Source organism: Opisthocomus hoazin, chromosome 8 (assembly GCF_030867145.1).
Source record: "Opisthocomus hoazin isolate bOpiHoa1 chromosome 8, bOpiHoa1.hap1, whole genome shotgun sequence".
In the NCBI taxonomy this organism is placed as follows: Eukaryota; Metazoa; Chordata; class Aves; order Opisthocomiformes; family Opisthocomidae; genus Opisthocomus; species Opisthocomus hoazin.
In genome coordinates this window covers 12,755,178-12,771,243 of record NC_134421.1, presented here as the reverse complement: position 1 = coordinate 12,771,243, position 16,066 = coordinate 12,755,178, and the positions used below count along the sequence as shown (strand labels likewise).

The following is a 16,066-nucleotide window of genomic DNA, read 5'->3' as shown; positions in this document are numbered from 1 at the left end:
CCCCAAACATATTTCTAAAGTGTTAAAACCACAAGGTTTTACTTCCTCAAACAACTGCATTAACTGACAGCATGTTATGAGGTTTTGACCTAAGAAATCAAAATAATAAGGAATCTATCCTAAAAAAACAACAACAGAACATGTAAGAGACAAACAATTAAAAACTACAGTATTAAATGCTTGACAGTTTGGGGATTTAAGATGAATACGAGTTCTAATGCTTCAATAGATTCACACTGTTAAAGACTCACTTTTCTACTTAAATAGAAAGCTCCCTCTCCTCATGTACAAAAAAACCCCCAATGACTGGTACCACACTGCTTTCAGAAACAAACATTTTTAAGTTTTCCATTACAATACTGTTACCTTCAAGAAAAAAAAAAAATACTACATAAAGTATAAAACAAGGTGCACAAGAAATACTAACAGAACATCAATTTCTACCTCAGATTATGTACATGCCATGACTGAACATGCAGTTTGACATACCTGGAGAGCAGATACCATCAGCATCTAAAATTTCATGGCGCCAGATTGGTTTACGGGTAGCTGCATCCAACATCGGACCCATAACTTTATCAAACGTCTGGTTTGTGTAACGCTTCAGTGTACACTTGGCATTCTTATATACAAGACACCTTCCAAAACCTAAAATGTAACACAAACTCATCTGCCTAGGAGTTCAAAGATTCTTTATAACATATTATCAGAATAAAATAAGAATGCTGATCCACCTGCTGAGCTACAGAATACAAAATATCTTTTTATTAGTTAGACCATTCAGTGTGTTGAATATGCCTAACATTGCACATGGATACCTGGTAGCTCACAATTTAAAAATCCTATCATGCATGCTACTTTTTTTAGACACTGATTACAGTGTCTAAAAACCAGTTCTAAGGTTGGGCTAGTCCGCCTCTATACCTCTGCATACACACGCACGCATCATTTCTCTTACCTTTGGTGGTCCACAGGGAGACAAAACACAGGAGAAGAGACTGTAACAGGACGAGAACAGCACCTCTTCCTTTCGGGAGTTCTAAGAAACCTGAACTTTTGCTCATGTTTGTGGTTGACACAAGCTAGCCTAGCAGGAAAGTACTGATTGAGCGTTTCATAAAACCTTCCCATTGCTCACTTTTTTCCCCAGCTAAAAAATTCTGTATTACATATATTGTTATAAAACAGGTTTGTTTGGGGTTTTAGATAAGAAAAGTAGCATCTCTGGAATTTCTCAGCAAGTACAGCAACAAGCCACAATGCCAAACATTTGTATCACATTTAGACTTACAGACAGCCAAGGGCAAGGCTTTCTAATAATCCTACATTATTTTGGTTCATTTGAGAGATAGTTGCGGCCAGCTACCGTACATCTATATCTTTAGATTATGTCAAGTAACTCCTGACAAGCACAACAGCTCTCCCTGCAAATGTTACCAGTCTACCAGAAAAGAAAACATTCAGTTTTAAATCATCCCTGTTGTTGTTTTAGAAAAGGAGGCATAAATTAAATGCGGCAGACATTAATGCCAAAGATACATGTCTAGGAATACTATTATTGCTGCCTAGCAACTAGCAGGAAGGGAGTGGGAGGGGGAATAAAGTCACGGAAGAATCTGATTTTGGCCACCCGAAACTAAAATCAATTTGATCACACTGCACTATGTCTCCTCTCAAGGGAATTTATTTAGAAAAAAGAGAGAAGAGAGACTAAGTTTTCAGGCAACTCTCCTCCAACCCGCAGCAGCGTTAACATGAAGCGCTGAAGAACTGTGGAGAGAAAGAGACAGGCCAGACCAGCACAAACAGAAGTTTCACTTAGTTACCTTCCATTTGGTGCTTACGTACTTTTACTTAAAATACACTGCACTGCATAGATTATTTTTTTTTAAGGAAGCAGGTCACTATTTTATCTCTGAATAAACACTAGATTATTTTGCTTTAGACAATACTATTTCCTCAGAAAATAGGCAATATTGCCATTGCTCCCTCAGAGCACCAAGTTCACAACAACACAAACTGCCACCCATTCCACTCCTTTCCTAAACACATTCTGAAGTTTACTTTCATCTATTGTGCTTCTTACTGGTGAAAATAATGACACCCCTCTGTACGTAATGAACAAAGGTTCAGGTAACCACCTCAGAAGCAAGCCCAGCAGAGGAGATTATCTAATACCTTACATTTCTGGTAAACTAAATACTTTCAAAATGTGACCGTTTACAGTTTTTTAGTGGAGGTAAAAAGTTAGCCATTTTTTCTTATAATATCCATACTCAGAAGTTTATTCACTTGATGGCAACTTCACCACACTATCGCAAGCATGGAATTACAATCGCTATTCATGCAGAAAACAAAAGTATTCAAAGCAGTTTTGGAATTCAGCTTCTTAATTGGAGATGTACTGTTCATAACTGCAATGAACGTTATTACAGGATAACACAATGAGACAACAAGTTTATTAAAACATGTATTAGAACACACACTAGAGAAGTGGGAAAGAATTGATGGTCCTTACCTCTGTCCAAAGAGGCCTTGTTTAAGACAAGAGCATCTTCAATATCGTAACCACTGTAGCTCATCACAGCGACTGTGGCATTCTGGCCAGCAGGCAGTTTTTCAAAATCAATCAGTTCAATTGTTTTTGTTTTTACCATTGGCTTTTGCGGATAGGCTAGAAGATACATAAGAGTATCTATCCTGTTTCTTTGATTGTATCCAATAGTACCTGTACGTAAAAGGACAACAAAAGTGTGTGAACATTAGTGAGCTTCCTAGAAATGTTTTGGCTAAAAAATTACCAAAATGCAAATGAACTAAAACCACAAACTGAGCAATTTCATCCAATAATAGAAATTCTTCAGGAAAAGAAGGGGAAAAAAAATCATAAAAGAGACCACACTAAAACAACATTACATTATTATATTTAAATAAAGATGTACGAGGCTTCTTAATTCATGCTTCCAGAAAGAATTATTTCTTTTTTCTTAAACAGGGAAAACCTAAGCATCAAGACAAAAAGAACAACAACAGAGATCAAAGTCAGGTCCCATATGAATGAATGCAAATAAGATTTCATTTTTAATCATGACACTGAATAACAGTGCAAGTATGAAGTTTGCTTTTATTGTTCTAATTGCCACGGGATTTTTTAGAGAGCTGAACTTGTGTTCAATAGACTCGATCCAAAATTTCACGAGAATCAACAGAGACTCCCATTGAGTTCAAGAGGAACTCTGGATCAATCTCTGCATCTTCCACATCATATTTCCTTCCTTTTTCTGGGCAATAATTAGTTCAACAGCAGCCTGTGTTAGAACGTCACAAAGCATGAACAAAGCATACAGTTAACAGCAGCCAAGACTGATTTATTTCTGAAATTAGAGGTGTCGTCGTTAGAAAAACTACAGTAAAAGTTCACTCACAATATATTTGTCTTTTTACATGAAATTAATTTTAAATTTACGGTTCAGAATTCAGTCCTTTGTATAGACCTCCCAGCTTGAGACTGAAATTTTTGGCCCTGTCCCATCAGACTGCCAAAGTGTCCTCTGAAATCTGAGGAAAAAATAATTAACACCCAGCAGGGAAACACAAACTGTTGTGTAGCAGAACAAAAGTTAAGGCAATCATACGTTATTAGAGTTTGCTGTACCAGGACTATGCTATGTCTCTAAGCAATTAAGAAATTACAGTCTGAAAAGTTAAAGTTTTAAAGTTTTAAGTAGTAAATATTCTGCAGTACTTGTGCTTAGGAGGTAAGTCTTCCAAAACCTTTCCATTTTCTCCTGCAATTTCAGAGCCTGGTGGCTTTCAAGGAAAGGTCAGAGCAGCCAGTGTATAATGAAGACTTCACATAGCCAGAATACAGTACAGCTGAACACGGATCTGCCCTTAGGGGAGGCCAGCTTCATGTTTTATATGCGTCTACCTGCAATTTCCAAATGCCTTCATTTAAATAAAATGTCTAGAAAATCAAATATCTAAAACCAGGCAGCATCACGAGCAGTTCTAAAGTTCTGCCCTGCCCTTGGCACTGAGCTCTCTCTCCTAACCCACCACAGGTCTACCCTTCCCAAGGACAAGAACGGGGAGATAGCTCAATAGAAACTGTCTGAAAACAAACTGTTACAACTGTCTCTTGCACGCCTGGACTTCCCTTGGTTCTAGAAAACGGATTTGAAGCCACGGGCACAGTGGCAAGAAAGATTTGGTAGAGTTGACAGGCTTTGCTTGTCAATTGCCTTTGAGCAGTTGCTTTTCTGTCTTTTTCTTGGAGAAGGAAATTAATCCTCCCTGATCAGTATTTTCTGTCCCAGTAAGAAATAAGCTGGTAGAGCTTGGATCCATCAATACTGAAGACCCTCCCAGTCACGCCCTGCAAGGCCCACCATCTGCAGGCCCTACTACTTCTGATATTCCCTTAGGCGAGGTATTAGACATTGTTTCCATTGTACTTTGATAAACAAACTGGTTTCCCCATTACACAGCTAGGAAAATCTACATCCAAACTAAAAACTTGAGACTTAGACCATTTTTTTCTCTCTGCACCTAGAATTAATAATCTGTGTGCTTTCAGGATAGGCTGTCTGCTGTAGAGCTCATCTTAAAAGTCTCATGGATAGGTACATTTTCCTGTTGTTGAGAGAACTTTCCTCCTGAATATGCCACACCAACTTTCACTTTTGAAATGCTTGCATTTTTCTTCTCCTCCAAGATGCTTATATGCTGTGCCTGCTACAGTGCACTGGTTAGGGATGCTAAGACGGGATGATGTCTGGAGCACCTGACCACAGCTATGCTTGTCCTTTATACCCCAGTACCAATCTGTGGAAGTCGCCGATACATCAAGGATTACAGATGGCACTTCTACATATTTCAGATAACGCAAATTATTTCTCTTTCAGATGCTTCACGTATTTCAAAGCTTATATTTTTATCAGAGGCTCAGATCAGCCTAACAGAACTGCCACTGTCTGTATCAGACCAGGAGCCGTGAGCGACTGACATTACTGAGATTTTGAGCTTTGATAATAAACTGTATTCGGGCAATTCTTCAGGAGCTGAACGTTGTATCGTATCAAATGGAATACGTATACATATATATAAATGATGGATATCCTAGCAGGAAATAAAATAAACTGTCTAGAGAATGATTCAAGAGCACAACTGAAATAAATTAGCCAAAAAAAGCAAGCCATACATCAGCAACGTTTGTAATTGCTATGATTTAAAGCTTATACTAATAATGCCTTCTCTAGACTGGTCTAACTAACCACAGCCTTAAACCACAATCTGCTTATTTAAAATTAAGAAGCAGCTTTTTTCTTCCGAGAAGTGGTATGTTGGGATGAGACCTCTGTGTGGCCGTTGAAATGAAGTCACTAGCATTACTTCTGTTTTCTCTCTGAAAGAGCAAAGCCCTTGTTTGCTTCAGCCAAACAGCCAAGCAAAAGTAAAGTATAATTAAACTTCACCATAACAAACCCTGCTCACAACAACCCACCTTTATAATTATCCCAACAGCAAGAACCAATTTTTTTCATTGGTAATTAGCCTTGTCTAAACCAAAACACACAAGCTTGACCTGGACAAACCAAAGATCATTTTCTTGCTTTTCTTAGTGCTTGGTATATTGTGAATGCACATGTGCATTCTTCCCTTTTTTTCCATTTCCTGACAAGTTTTTTTTTTTTCTTTTACAGTATCATTTGATCATTCTTCAGTGTGAAGTAATCACTATAAATATGCTATCTAATGATATTTAGCATAAATGGCATATTGTTATTCTGATGCAGAAAGTTTTGAGAACTCGCCAGAACAAACAGCCAGCTAAAATAAGCTTTTATCCAATTCTCTGGTGTATTACTTGCAGCAACATTAAACTGTACAATCAAAATAAACCAGTATACAGAAATCAGTCTACTTAAGATATGAGCCAAAAGGGCTATTATTGCACATGCCAAGAAAGGAATTGCTGTACTTCTATATTTCATCTGATTTCATCATGGATTTTCTACTATTCTGTCCTTTTATGTGGATACAAACCAACAGAGACAGAAGTACAGTTTTTAAACGCTGCACTGAACCTTGTGGAGGGGCACTTGTATTAAGTGCATGAACTGGCTGTTCAGCATTGAAATATTCTTTTCACCATATAAAGATTAAGAAGTCAGTTAAAAAGATTATGGGTAAACTGGGGGAAGTAGTCTGGCCCATTTCTGTCTCAGCATTTCTGTGCTGCTAGCAGGAAGAGCAGAGCTGGCAAAAAGAGGCCGTGCCACAGAGCGCAAGTGCTGCTCCTCACAGAGCAGCAGCAGAACTGAGCCCTGGCCACAAAGCACCCAGGTCCAGCTGTGATGGCCAGCAACAGCTGGTTTCGCTTTGACGTTTCTTTCGATTCTCTGCCAACAGGCTAGCTGTACAAAATTTGGGAGCACTTTAGCTCTCGGCCCACCGACAAGCCTTTCACAACTGTCAAAACCCAACAGCCCCCAGCTCTTGGTTCCTTGAAGAACATTTGTCTTCTCAACTCAATTTATAATACATTCAGCTGGTTACAGCACAAGGCAAAGTAGTAGATAAAGGGCTTTGCTGTTTCACAGAAGCAAAGCAGAATGTCCATGATACATTAAGAGGATTTTTTTTTTGTAGTATCAAATAAGTTGCTTCAGCATAAACCTCTGCAACAAAGGTCTCGCCCACCTAGCACCCTCCCCTCAAATACTTCCTGCTCTTTCACAATTTAAAGTAATAACTAACACTCAAACCTTCCTCTCCTTACTCAAGACTTGCGTTGTGACATTTGGGTTGAAAGTGCAGCGCACAGTTGGGCTGTGAGAGCGTGCAGCTTGCTTTGTGTACCCACACTGCCGCGTTCACAGATGCGCATGTGCATGTGCAATATGGTGGATTACTGGCAGGAAAATGTGTATGTTTTCATTTCTTAAATTAGGCTTTCATACAATGCTTCACAGTGACAGGGGCACAGTGTGTAAAACTGACTGACTTTCTATGTCTTAATGCAATTGAAAAGCTCCATTTAAAATTATTTCTCTAATTGCAGGAGCCTTTGATCCTCTTAAACATTATCGTAGCGACACACAGAGTGCAAACAGTGCGGACTCCTGTATTTTAATCTTCAGTACTTCTCAGATTTTAAGCTACAACTACTACCTTTGCACTGAAATGTCAATGTTCAACTGAGGTCCTTGCAGCTGCTGTTGTACTTGCCACCTAATCACAACTTCCCCTCAGACTTAGAGTTCAGCCTGCAACATATGGTAAATTATCTATGCCAAGCCAGAGGAATTTCATCTCCATTTCAGTTCACTGAAATCCAGTTTGCTCACTCAGCGCAGCCCTAGCCCTCCAACAAGACGACTCATTCTGCCCATGAAAGGAAGGTATTTTTCAGGATACTTAATGTCATCCTGCAGAAACATTAATATTTTAATACCTAACACTTGTCAGGCAGACTGGATTACAGACCTCGTTGCAAGCTCCAATGTCCACCCTTCATTTATTTGTGGTTTCACACCTTTCCCTAGCTTGATGTTGCCTAAAAAAGAGCAAAGACTGTCCAAAGCTGCTGGCACAGCCCCGTGATGTGATCAGAGGGGGTCGGCATTGAGTAGCACAAGGCTTTCCTTTCCCAGTCTGAGCCCCGGGGCTCCCTCCATGCGCCCAGTTTTGATGGCAGAGGGAGTGACACAGTCGACTTGAACATGAGACTTCCCACACAGCAATGCTGGACCAGGAGCTGCTCTGCAATTTCAGGATGGGGAAAGAAAGCAAAACGCTGGATGGTTACTTAAAAGTGGGGTTTGAAGCACTACGTCACATCTCTTCATAAATATAAACAGAAAAAAGTATGTGTAATGTTTCAGGAATATCCTCTAGGTACAATTTGATCAATAAGTGTAGAGAAAAATCTCTTATGCCCCTACATATTGCCACTTACGATGGCTTTTTTTAAGCAGTTATTACAAACAGCTTCAGGTGTTTGCAGATACTTCAGGCAGAGCAAAATATAGCTCAGGTCATGTGCCAACTTTTAAAATGTACTTTTATCTAGCTGCTTATTCTTTGAGTCAGGTGTTTTGTCATAACAAACCGAAACAAAGGCTTTTTTTATTGCTCAAGATATTCAATGGCTTTTGTGTTCCTAGCGTCAGCAGGAACGTCAGAGGATTGTATCCAAGGAGCTAAATGTGCAAGACCTAGGGTCAAAGCAGCTGAATACACCAACCTCAGAAAACACAGACAATGAATTGCAAATGACACTCAAAACAAAACGGGAAAAAAACCTTCACACAGAAAACTACAAAAGAACTCCACAGATACTGAATTGGCTTTCTGTACACACTGATCCTGCTTAACTGTGTGTGGTAACTAACCAAACCTTCTGAGACTAATAGTCATAAAATAGAGACTCAGGGGTGGGGGAAAGATAATGGGATGGGGGAGAACTGTAAGGAAAAAGATTGCATCTTCTTTTTTTTTTTTTTTTAATTTAAAGGGAGGACATGCCTCTCTTGCTATTTTCTGCTATTTTGATGCACTGAACATGACAGTTCAGCACAAGGCAGCTACTTTGTTATTAATTCTGCTGGAGAAGTCTCACAAAAGGTGCAGTGTTCCAGTTTCAAACACAGAGCATAAAACAAACGGTTTAGTAAACTTAACAGAAGTAGTAGTTTTTTCATGACACAGTTGTTCTACTGTGGGTCCCAGCTTGCAAGCAAGCCATCAATGCAAGACGTAAAACTGGCATGTACAGCACAAGTCTGACTACAGCTGTCCGAATCGATGTGCTACTGGTCAGGTTCTTCTCGGGACTCACTCTGGCTTGACCACGGGCTGCATGACTTGGATGTTTTAACGCTAGTTTAGCTGTGTATTAAAGGAAGGATTAGAACTTACCTAGTGTCAATTACCCACAAGAGCAAATTTACAAAATGGTTGGTTTTTATTGACCAGCTGTCACATTTAAAAAAATATTTACTAAGTGATCAGGAAATAAACTTTGTTTCAGGTGTTTTGCTGAGAGACTGTTACTTGCCCTCTTCATCCAAAACAGAAAAAGCCCAAAATCTAAACTACTGCTGCAGGGAGTGTTCAAGTAACTAAGCACTCTCTCTTGCACATCTTGATTTCTCTTCTTCTCTAGTGTCAAACTATTTATTTATTTATTTTTAGGGCGCCTACTCAACTATTCAGGGAAACTGTCCTCTCTCTGTACTCTGTCTCTCTTTGTGAGAGAGTTACTCTGTGTTAACTCTTTTTGTCTGGAAACCCACAGCACATCGCAGTATAAAGAGAAAAAAACGCCATTCTGCCAATCCTGCAGCTATGCTGAAAATCTGAAAGTCATGACAATTATCAAAAAAACCCACAAAAAGACAGTGTCCCAGTTTCTCCAATTTTACTTTTTTTAGACCTGCAGATATGGTCTCTATTACGTAAAACTGACTGGTATTTCTTTTCTACTTTTAATTTTTCCAACTTTTAGAGGTAAATTCTTTCTTGCTCTAAGCTAAAGAAGTGCACTTTTCCTCTTCCTAGCAAAGCTTTTACATGAACTAGGAAAGAAAGAATTTTTCTGTTTTGTCACTGTTGCTACACAGCTTCAAAAACTACATAACACTCCCAAAGGGAATAAAAAAGTCTTACCCATTGCTTGTTTCCCCATGGCACACTGATAAGTGTTTCTCGGGGACTGGTTGTGGTGAGGATATGGAATCAGCCCAGCACAGACACCAAGAAGCGTGAAAGGCTCAATCTCCAAATGCGTTGTATCCCTTAAAAGAAAGAGTACCAATTATAACAGCCTTGTGAACAAACATCTTCACTAGAACTTACTTAATTTAGTAGTATCTCATAATACTTCAGTTCAATTCTGTTCAGGAAAACAGAAGTCAGTAGGACCTCAAAATATGGATTTACAATGGGATTTTTATTTATTTATTTATTTATTACAAAAAACTTTCTTTTGGCTTTGTTTCCACATGAAAAGAAGTGAAGGAGAAACAAATGAGGGTTTATGAATTTCCATCATGGAGAAAAAGCATCCAGATAATGACAACCTGAGGGAGCTCAGCAAGACAATAAAACATCAGCTTATACAGTAAGACCCAAAATGCCTTAAAGAATGTCTTCTCACGTAATGACAGTCTTCTGCATCAAATTACCAATCTTGGAGATCTACAAATCCACTCGGAAGGTGGAGGAAGGAAGAGCAAGACAGATTCAAATATTGAAAAAAAAAAAAAGATGTAGTTTTAGTTTTCCAAGGTCAGTTATACAATATCAGTTAGAGGGAAAATATCTGTGTCTAAACCAGATCCAGTACCATGGGTGATATGGTATAATAAAACACTCTTTGAAAAGCTCTGCAAGTATTTTTGGAAGTGATTATGTTGTTAAAACACAGTACTGATGAGAAGTAAAGACAGAGACAAGGAGCAAAGACTGAGAGATAACAAAATTTGTTCTACGTGGCATGAGCTTCAGAGGAGAAAGTCCATGCTTAAAAAAGACAATTAAATCATAGCATGCATTGGGATGCAAGTGGAGTGGCTAATAACTAAGGATGGAGCGTACAATAAATCTTGGCTGGAGCAGATCTGTTTTTTTAAATCAAGATAAGTAACTAGGAAATGGGGGATTATGAAATAAAGATAATTATAACTAAACCCATCCAAAGCATATCTTTCACAATGTTCTGGAGTTTTTACACAGAGCTTGGGTTTAGGCACACATTGCTTCTCCCACACACCTAAACCTACTGCACTCTAAAAACCCCACCTTCTCTTCAAAGACTTTGGTATTTTTATTTTTTTTATTTAAAGAAATTAATTTGATTACTAAACTTTAGAAAGGGAAATGACTGGAAAAATCCTTATTATGACAAAACTCAAAAGACAGCAAAGTATCACAAGCTCAAAAAGGCTGAGGAATTACCCATAAGTACATAAGACTGAAGACAAGGACCAGCAGGAACTTACTTAAACACTGTAAGTACTACTGGAAAAAAATTAAATCTGAAAATTGAGAAAAATCTGTAAACCCTGGGGAGCAAGCCTAGTGAAATTATCTACCAGTCCCAGAAATCTTTATAAATCACAAATAACCTTGAACAATCTAAAAAAAATAAAATCACCTGCTGGCCAGAGAACAGCCACTATTTTTCTTCACTTCGTAAAAAGCAGCTAGATTAATTGAAGCCTGTCTTAAGAAAATACAAACAGTAGAATCCCAGTTGCAGCGAAGTAATTGCAAAATGGTCTCAAGAGCCAGTAGTAAAGTTAAAGCACATACTGCTCCCCCATTCTGCAGAACTTCACAGAACTGCTGACACTTCTCAAACAATAAAACAAGAGGCTTAAGACTTACTGACAGTGAAGTCAGAAAATTTCTTCAGAAGGTACTAGTGCATGGAACTATCCATAGATTTGCAGACAGGGTATTCAATATAAGTGTTTTTCTATTGAGGTCAACTCTATTTCAACCAAAGAAGATGCAACATATGAGTATCCTAGTATCTTATGAAGTATTCCACTGTGCTAATGAGAGACCTTCAAACTTTACAGAGCAGTTCAACTTCTGCAAGTCAAAATGCCACTGCCAGAAATGGGCCCAAAACAGGAAGGCAATCTCATGAGTTACAAATGGGTAAGGAAGAAATTGAACACATTAAATAGTCAAATCCTCCAAAGAAAAACGCCCTACTTGGATTGGAAAGGTAAAGAGAGGATACTTTAGCTAAAAGAAGCCTACATTACAAAAGTAGGCATGTTAATGGGATACTTCACAATAGTGGATTCTACCAGTTGTATTGCCAGAACAAGTTGTAACAACATGGTCGCACCATTTAAAATGCAAGCTGATCAGCCGGGGGAAGTGGGTACACAAGTCAACTATTCAGGATGTAGGGAATGAATATCATTCCTAAACAGAAGGAGTAGTGTGCTCATATGGTGCACACTCAAATACTTATAGCACTATTAGCTACAAGCATGGATGCTAAACTCAGAACAAGTTAATGCACAACAAGAATCTCCCAAACTTTTTGGCAGTTATCGTGGAATCACTTCCTCACACCAGTCCACTGGAAGTTCACTGTCTCCTCCTATTTTTGACTAAACAGTGATTTCATGTGATACGCTCCCATTAATCTTCCTACCAGAGTCAGGTCTCCTGTAACTTAAACTTTGCAGCTACGGTGCTTTGTGGAAGTTAATATTGGCACAAATGACAGCAATTGCGTGTGCTCTTCTTTGCTTATATGTATGGAAGCCAGTCAAGAACATGCAAGAGTAATTTCTTAAAGTGATCAAGTGTTCAAAAGCTTAGGCAGGAGCAATACAATTTAATTAGCAGAGTTAATGCATTTCATCTAGCAAAGGTTAAAGACAAATGAAGGTCTCATCCAGCTCCACTGAAATCAATGACGTATTTCTCTTGGCTTCCACGAAGACTTGACCAGGACAGAACATATATTTTCTGCATAAATCTACCAATGAAACATTTCACGGAAACAATGTCTAACGTCATCTATGCAGCCTTCAGTTGACAGGATATTGTCACAGGAACATTAAAAAAAACAAATAAAGATAGAAGGACTTAAAAATTTAAAAGAATGCTTCCTTTAATGTGACTTCTTTAATCACAGTCACAAGACAAAGAAAAAAACCCACAGCACCAGGTCCTTCATATATGTGGAAAACACAAAAAGTCTGGAAATCTTTCTAAATAAAAATCACATTAGAGGAATGGGTTTGACATACGTGGTAAAGAATACATAGAATGATATAGACATTTTTATCAGGGCCTATTATACATCCAAAAGTCAAAGGGAAGGTCTCATTCCAATACTCTTGGCATTTAGTGTAAGCTGGTTGTCTAGGGTCCCTCTACAGCCATAAGAGAGAGAGATTTTTCCAAATGACAATAACAACGTGCTAAGATCATCATTTAACAGGTGGAACCATTTGCCTTCTGGATTCCTATTGTATAAAATTACTTACGATGAAGAGCCCAATAATTAGGAAGAAAAAAAAGCCACATCCAGAGAAACAAAGGATATACCTTGAAGTATTTGATATTTTTGACAGTTAGAAGGAGGAACAGATCTCCCAAAACCTAAACCACTTCTTGTAACTATCCCATGGTTAATTTAGGTTGTGTTTAAACAGATTTCATTCTTTAGCTTTCATCTGGAATTGTTTCAACCATTAGCAAGGGAGCAGTGTGCATGTGTGAAAACAATCACATTATTAATATGCTTGCATTTCAGAGTCATCCTATGAAAGTTTTGCCTATACCAGTGCTCAGTCTGAATAAATACTTACTTATTAATTGTATGTTCATATAGTGCAATGTTACAGTCATTTTCTTCATTCACATCCAAATATTCAACAAGGCCTTCGTGCAAAAAGTCTTCAAAATTCCTACAGTTAAATTAAAAAGTTACACTAGAAGTACTGTCTTTTCTTATATTTCTGCAAAAATAACACTACACAATACAGATATTGAAGGAACGTAATGTTCAGAAGTTAAACTAGAGAAATAATTTTACATGAAAAGTTTTGTGCTTTTTACATATTTAAAGAAAACTGTGGGTTTTTAAATGAATCCCCCTACCCATTTACTGCTTCACACAGTCTGACCGACCAACGTTACCTATTTGACCAAAAAGACAACATCTTCCTGTATGTAATCATCACTATAAATGTAGGAAAGTAAAGGTAATCTAGTAAGTTTTTCGGATGGTTTTGCAAAATTAAATTAAATTTAAACATTTTTGTGTGGTTTTTTTAAACACCTAAACTAAATTTGCAAGTAGTTTCAAAACTAGTCTGAATGTGCCTAGTTTAGGGTGGTCAAGTTGTTATTCCTTCGAAGTCTTCGATTTTTCAATCGGGAGAAGAACAATATTTCACTTGCAGAAAGACGAGGCTGAGACACGTATTTATTCTGTATAATCAACAAATTTCATAGCAGTAACAAAATAAGATGACCAGACTTCAGTGGACTTTAAACAGAAACCCTTCAATACACTGTTTATTAATTTATACAGCAGAGCAGACTTCTCCTCTGCATAGCTAACCCCAAGATTGTGAAATACTGACTGACTGAAGTATTTCCACACAGTATTTACAGATAGATGTGACAATGAGTATGGTCTACTTGAATTGTGTACCTGTATCCCTGAGCCAGTTCTTCCATATGCTTGTTTGTAACTGCAGGTTTTTGCTTCTTGACAATTATGTAGGGTCTACAATTGAAAAAAAGAAAAAGAAAAAAAAGATTATCATAGCAAATACTTAGACAGGTAAATTAATTTATACTTACAGTAAAAACCCTGCCTATGCACAACCTATTTAATAAACTACTTTCAAAATTTATCCACGTTCAACTGATCTAGCCACATAAATACAATCAGTAATTATTCAGACCTTGGTCTGATACACATACATCCTGAACTGACATATTGTCTATGAAGTACCGAAAAAGTGTACAAGAAAAATTAAGATCTCAATTTTGGATGGGGGGGGGGGGGGGGGGCAGGGCTTCCTCCTCAAATCTTTAACATTTTCTAAGTTTTACCTACACGTTTTGTTGATGGCTTTGAAAGATTTAAGATTGCCCAACTGATAAAGCTAAGAATAGCACTAAGTTCTATGGCTATTTCAGGGACTTCATACAACACTGAGTGAACTGTTTATGGTCAAGTGTCCACATGGAAGAATGTATTTTGCTGTTGCCTACACGATGTAAAGTACAAGTATTTACAACGGGTGACCTCAGATGAATCTATAAATTTCAACAGCACATGGGTCTCTGCAGGCTTCCTTACCACAAGGAAACACGGACAGAAAGAATGGCATGCAACAATGAAACACCAAGGGCTGTTGCTATTTGTACAAGTTGCTCTTAGAAAGAGCAGCAAATAGCTACAAGATACTTGTGCACTCCACTCTGAAGTCTAAATAACTGTTTGAAGACTAATGAGCACTTTCAAATGCTTAATAGGGGTATCTGAACAACTGAAGGGTGGGGGGAGCCACAAAGGAAATTTGGTAAACTCCTAGAAATCCATGTGATTTAACTTGTCTTTATTTTACAAATAGGAAGTTTTGCTGCATCTCCAACCCTGCAGAACGGCCGGTATTAGCCGTGACTGGAAAAGCGATTTCTCCGCCACTGAATATGCCCCTACTGTGGGTCTCTTGACCAGGTATGATTAACTGATGGTTCGTACAGTACTGCCTTGGAGCTTCGAGCGTGCCTCAAACTGCACTCAACATGCTCTGAGACTCAATCAATGAATAATGTGGCATGCCACCTGTGGCTGTGACTGCTGCTTCTTTAAAGTAGGCACAAAATATGCACACAGCTAGTCAACGCTAAAATATGCATATATTTATTAACTCATTCTGCCTCTCTCAGTCTCAGCTTTGCTCATCCTTTATGACTTGTTCTTTAGACTAAACTGGAGATGTTATACTTGTAAATAACCTAGCACAGTGCTGCCATAACCTGACTGGAGTCTCTCGCCTCTACTTTAAAACAACTGATTTTCTGTCTCAAAATATTGTTCTGTTCCACTATCTCATTTTAGCCATCTTATTCCTTTTTGCTTTCCTCTGCGACATGACTATTCGTCAGGCACTCTTTCTGTCTAATAAAGAGCACAAGCATCTCAAGGCGGAGACCTTCCTCACAGGTGTACTGAATTCTCTACTCACTTAAGGGTGAGCAATGAAATAAACCAAAACTGTAAGACACACTTCCTGGTACAGGTATACACGCCTGAGGACGTTTTGCACCAGAAGTAAAGGCCCTTGAAGAAAAAGAGTAGCTTCTCATTCTAAAATGTGGTATCACACCCATGGGATATCAGATTAGTGGCTGCTTGTTTCTTGCTTCACAGAAAGTAAAAAAGCCCTCCAAGGACATTGGACATTACTGCAGTTGCCAATCTGGTTGATTTTACTCCCCCCTCCCTTTCTTTCTTGAAGAAGATAGAAGCAACATTTTGTTTTGACATTTGGTTAAA

The 16,066-nt window shown here is 38.2% G+C and overlaps 1 protein-coding gene across 1 annotated transcript in view; it reads right to left on the bottom strand.

Annotated features, from left to right (window-relative positions):
• POLR3B (RNA polymerase III subunit B) overlaps nt 1-16,066 on the bottom strand; it is an 83,393-nt gene that overhangs the window by 27,954 nt on the left and 39,373 nt on the right. Inside the window, exons 17-21 of the mRNA XM_075428813.1 lie at nt 14,207-14,281; nt 13,356-13,454; nt 9,676-9,803; nt 2,519-2,728; nt 490-648 (exon numbers count right to left, since the gene is read on the bottom strand). Of these exons, the coding sequence (XP_075284928.1) occupies nt 490-648; nt 2,519-2,728; nt 9,676-9,803; nt 13,356-13,454; nt 14,207-14,281 (671 nt within the window). The remainder of the gene's footprint in view (nt 1-489; nt 649-2,518; nt 2,729-9,675; nt 9,804-13,355; nt 13,455-14,206; nt 14,282-16,066) is intronic.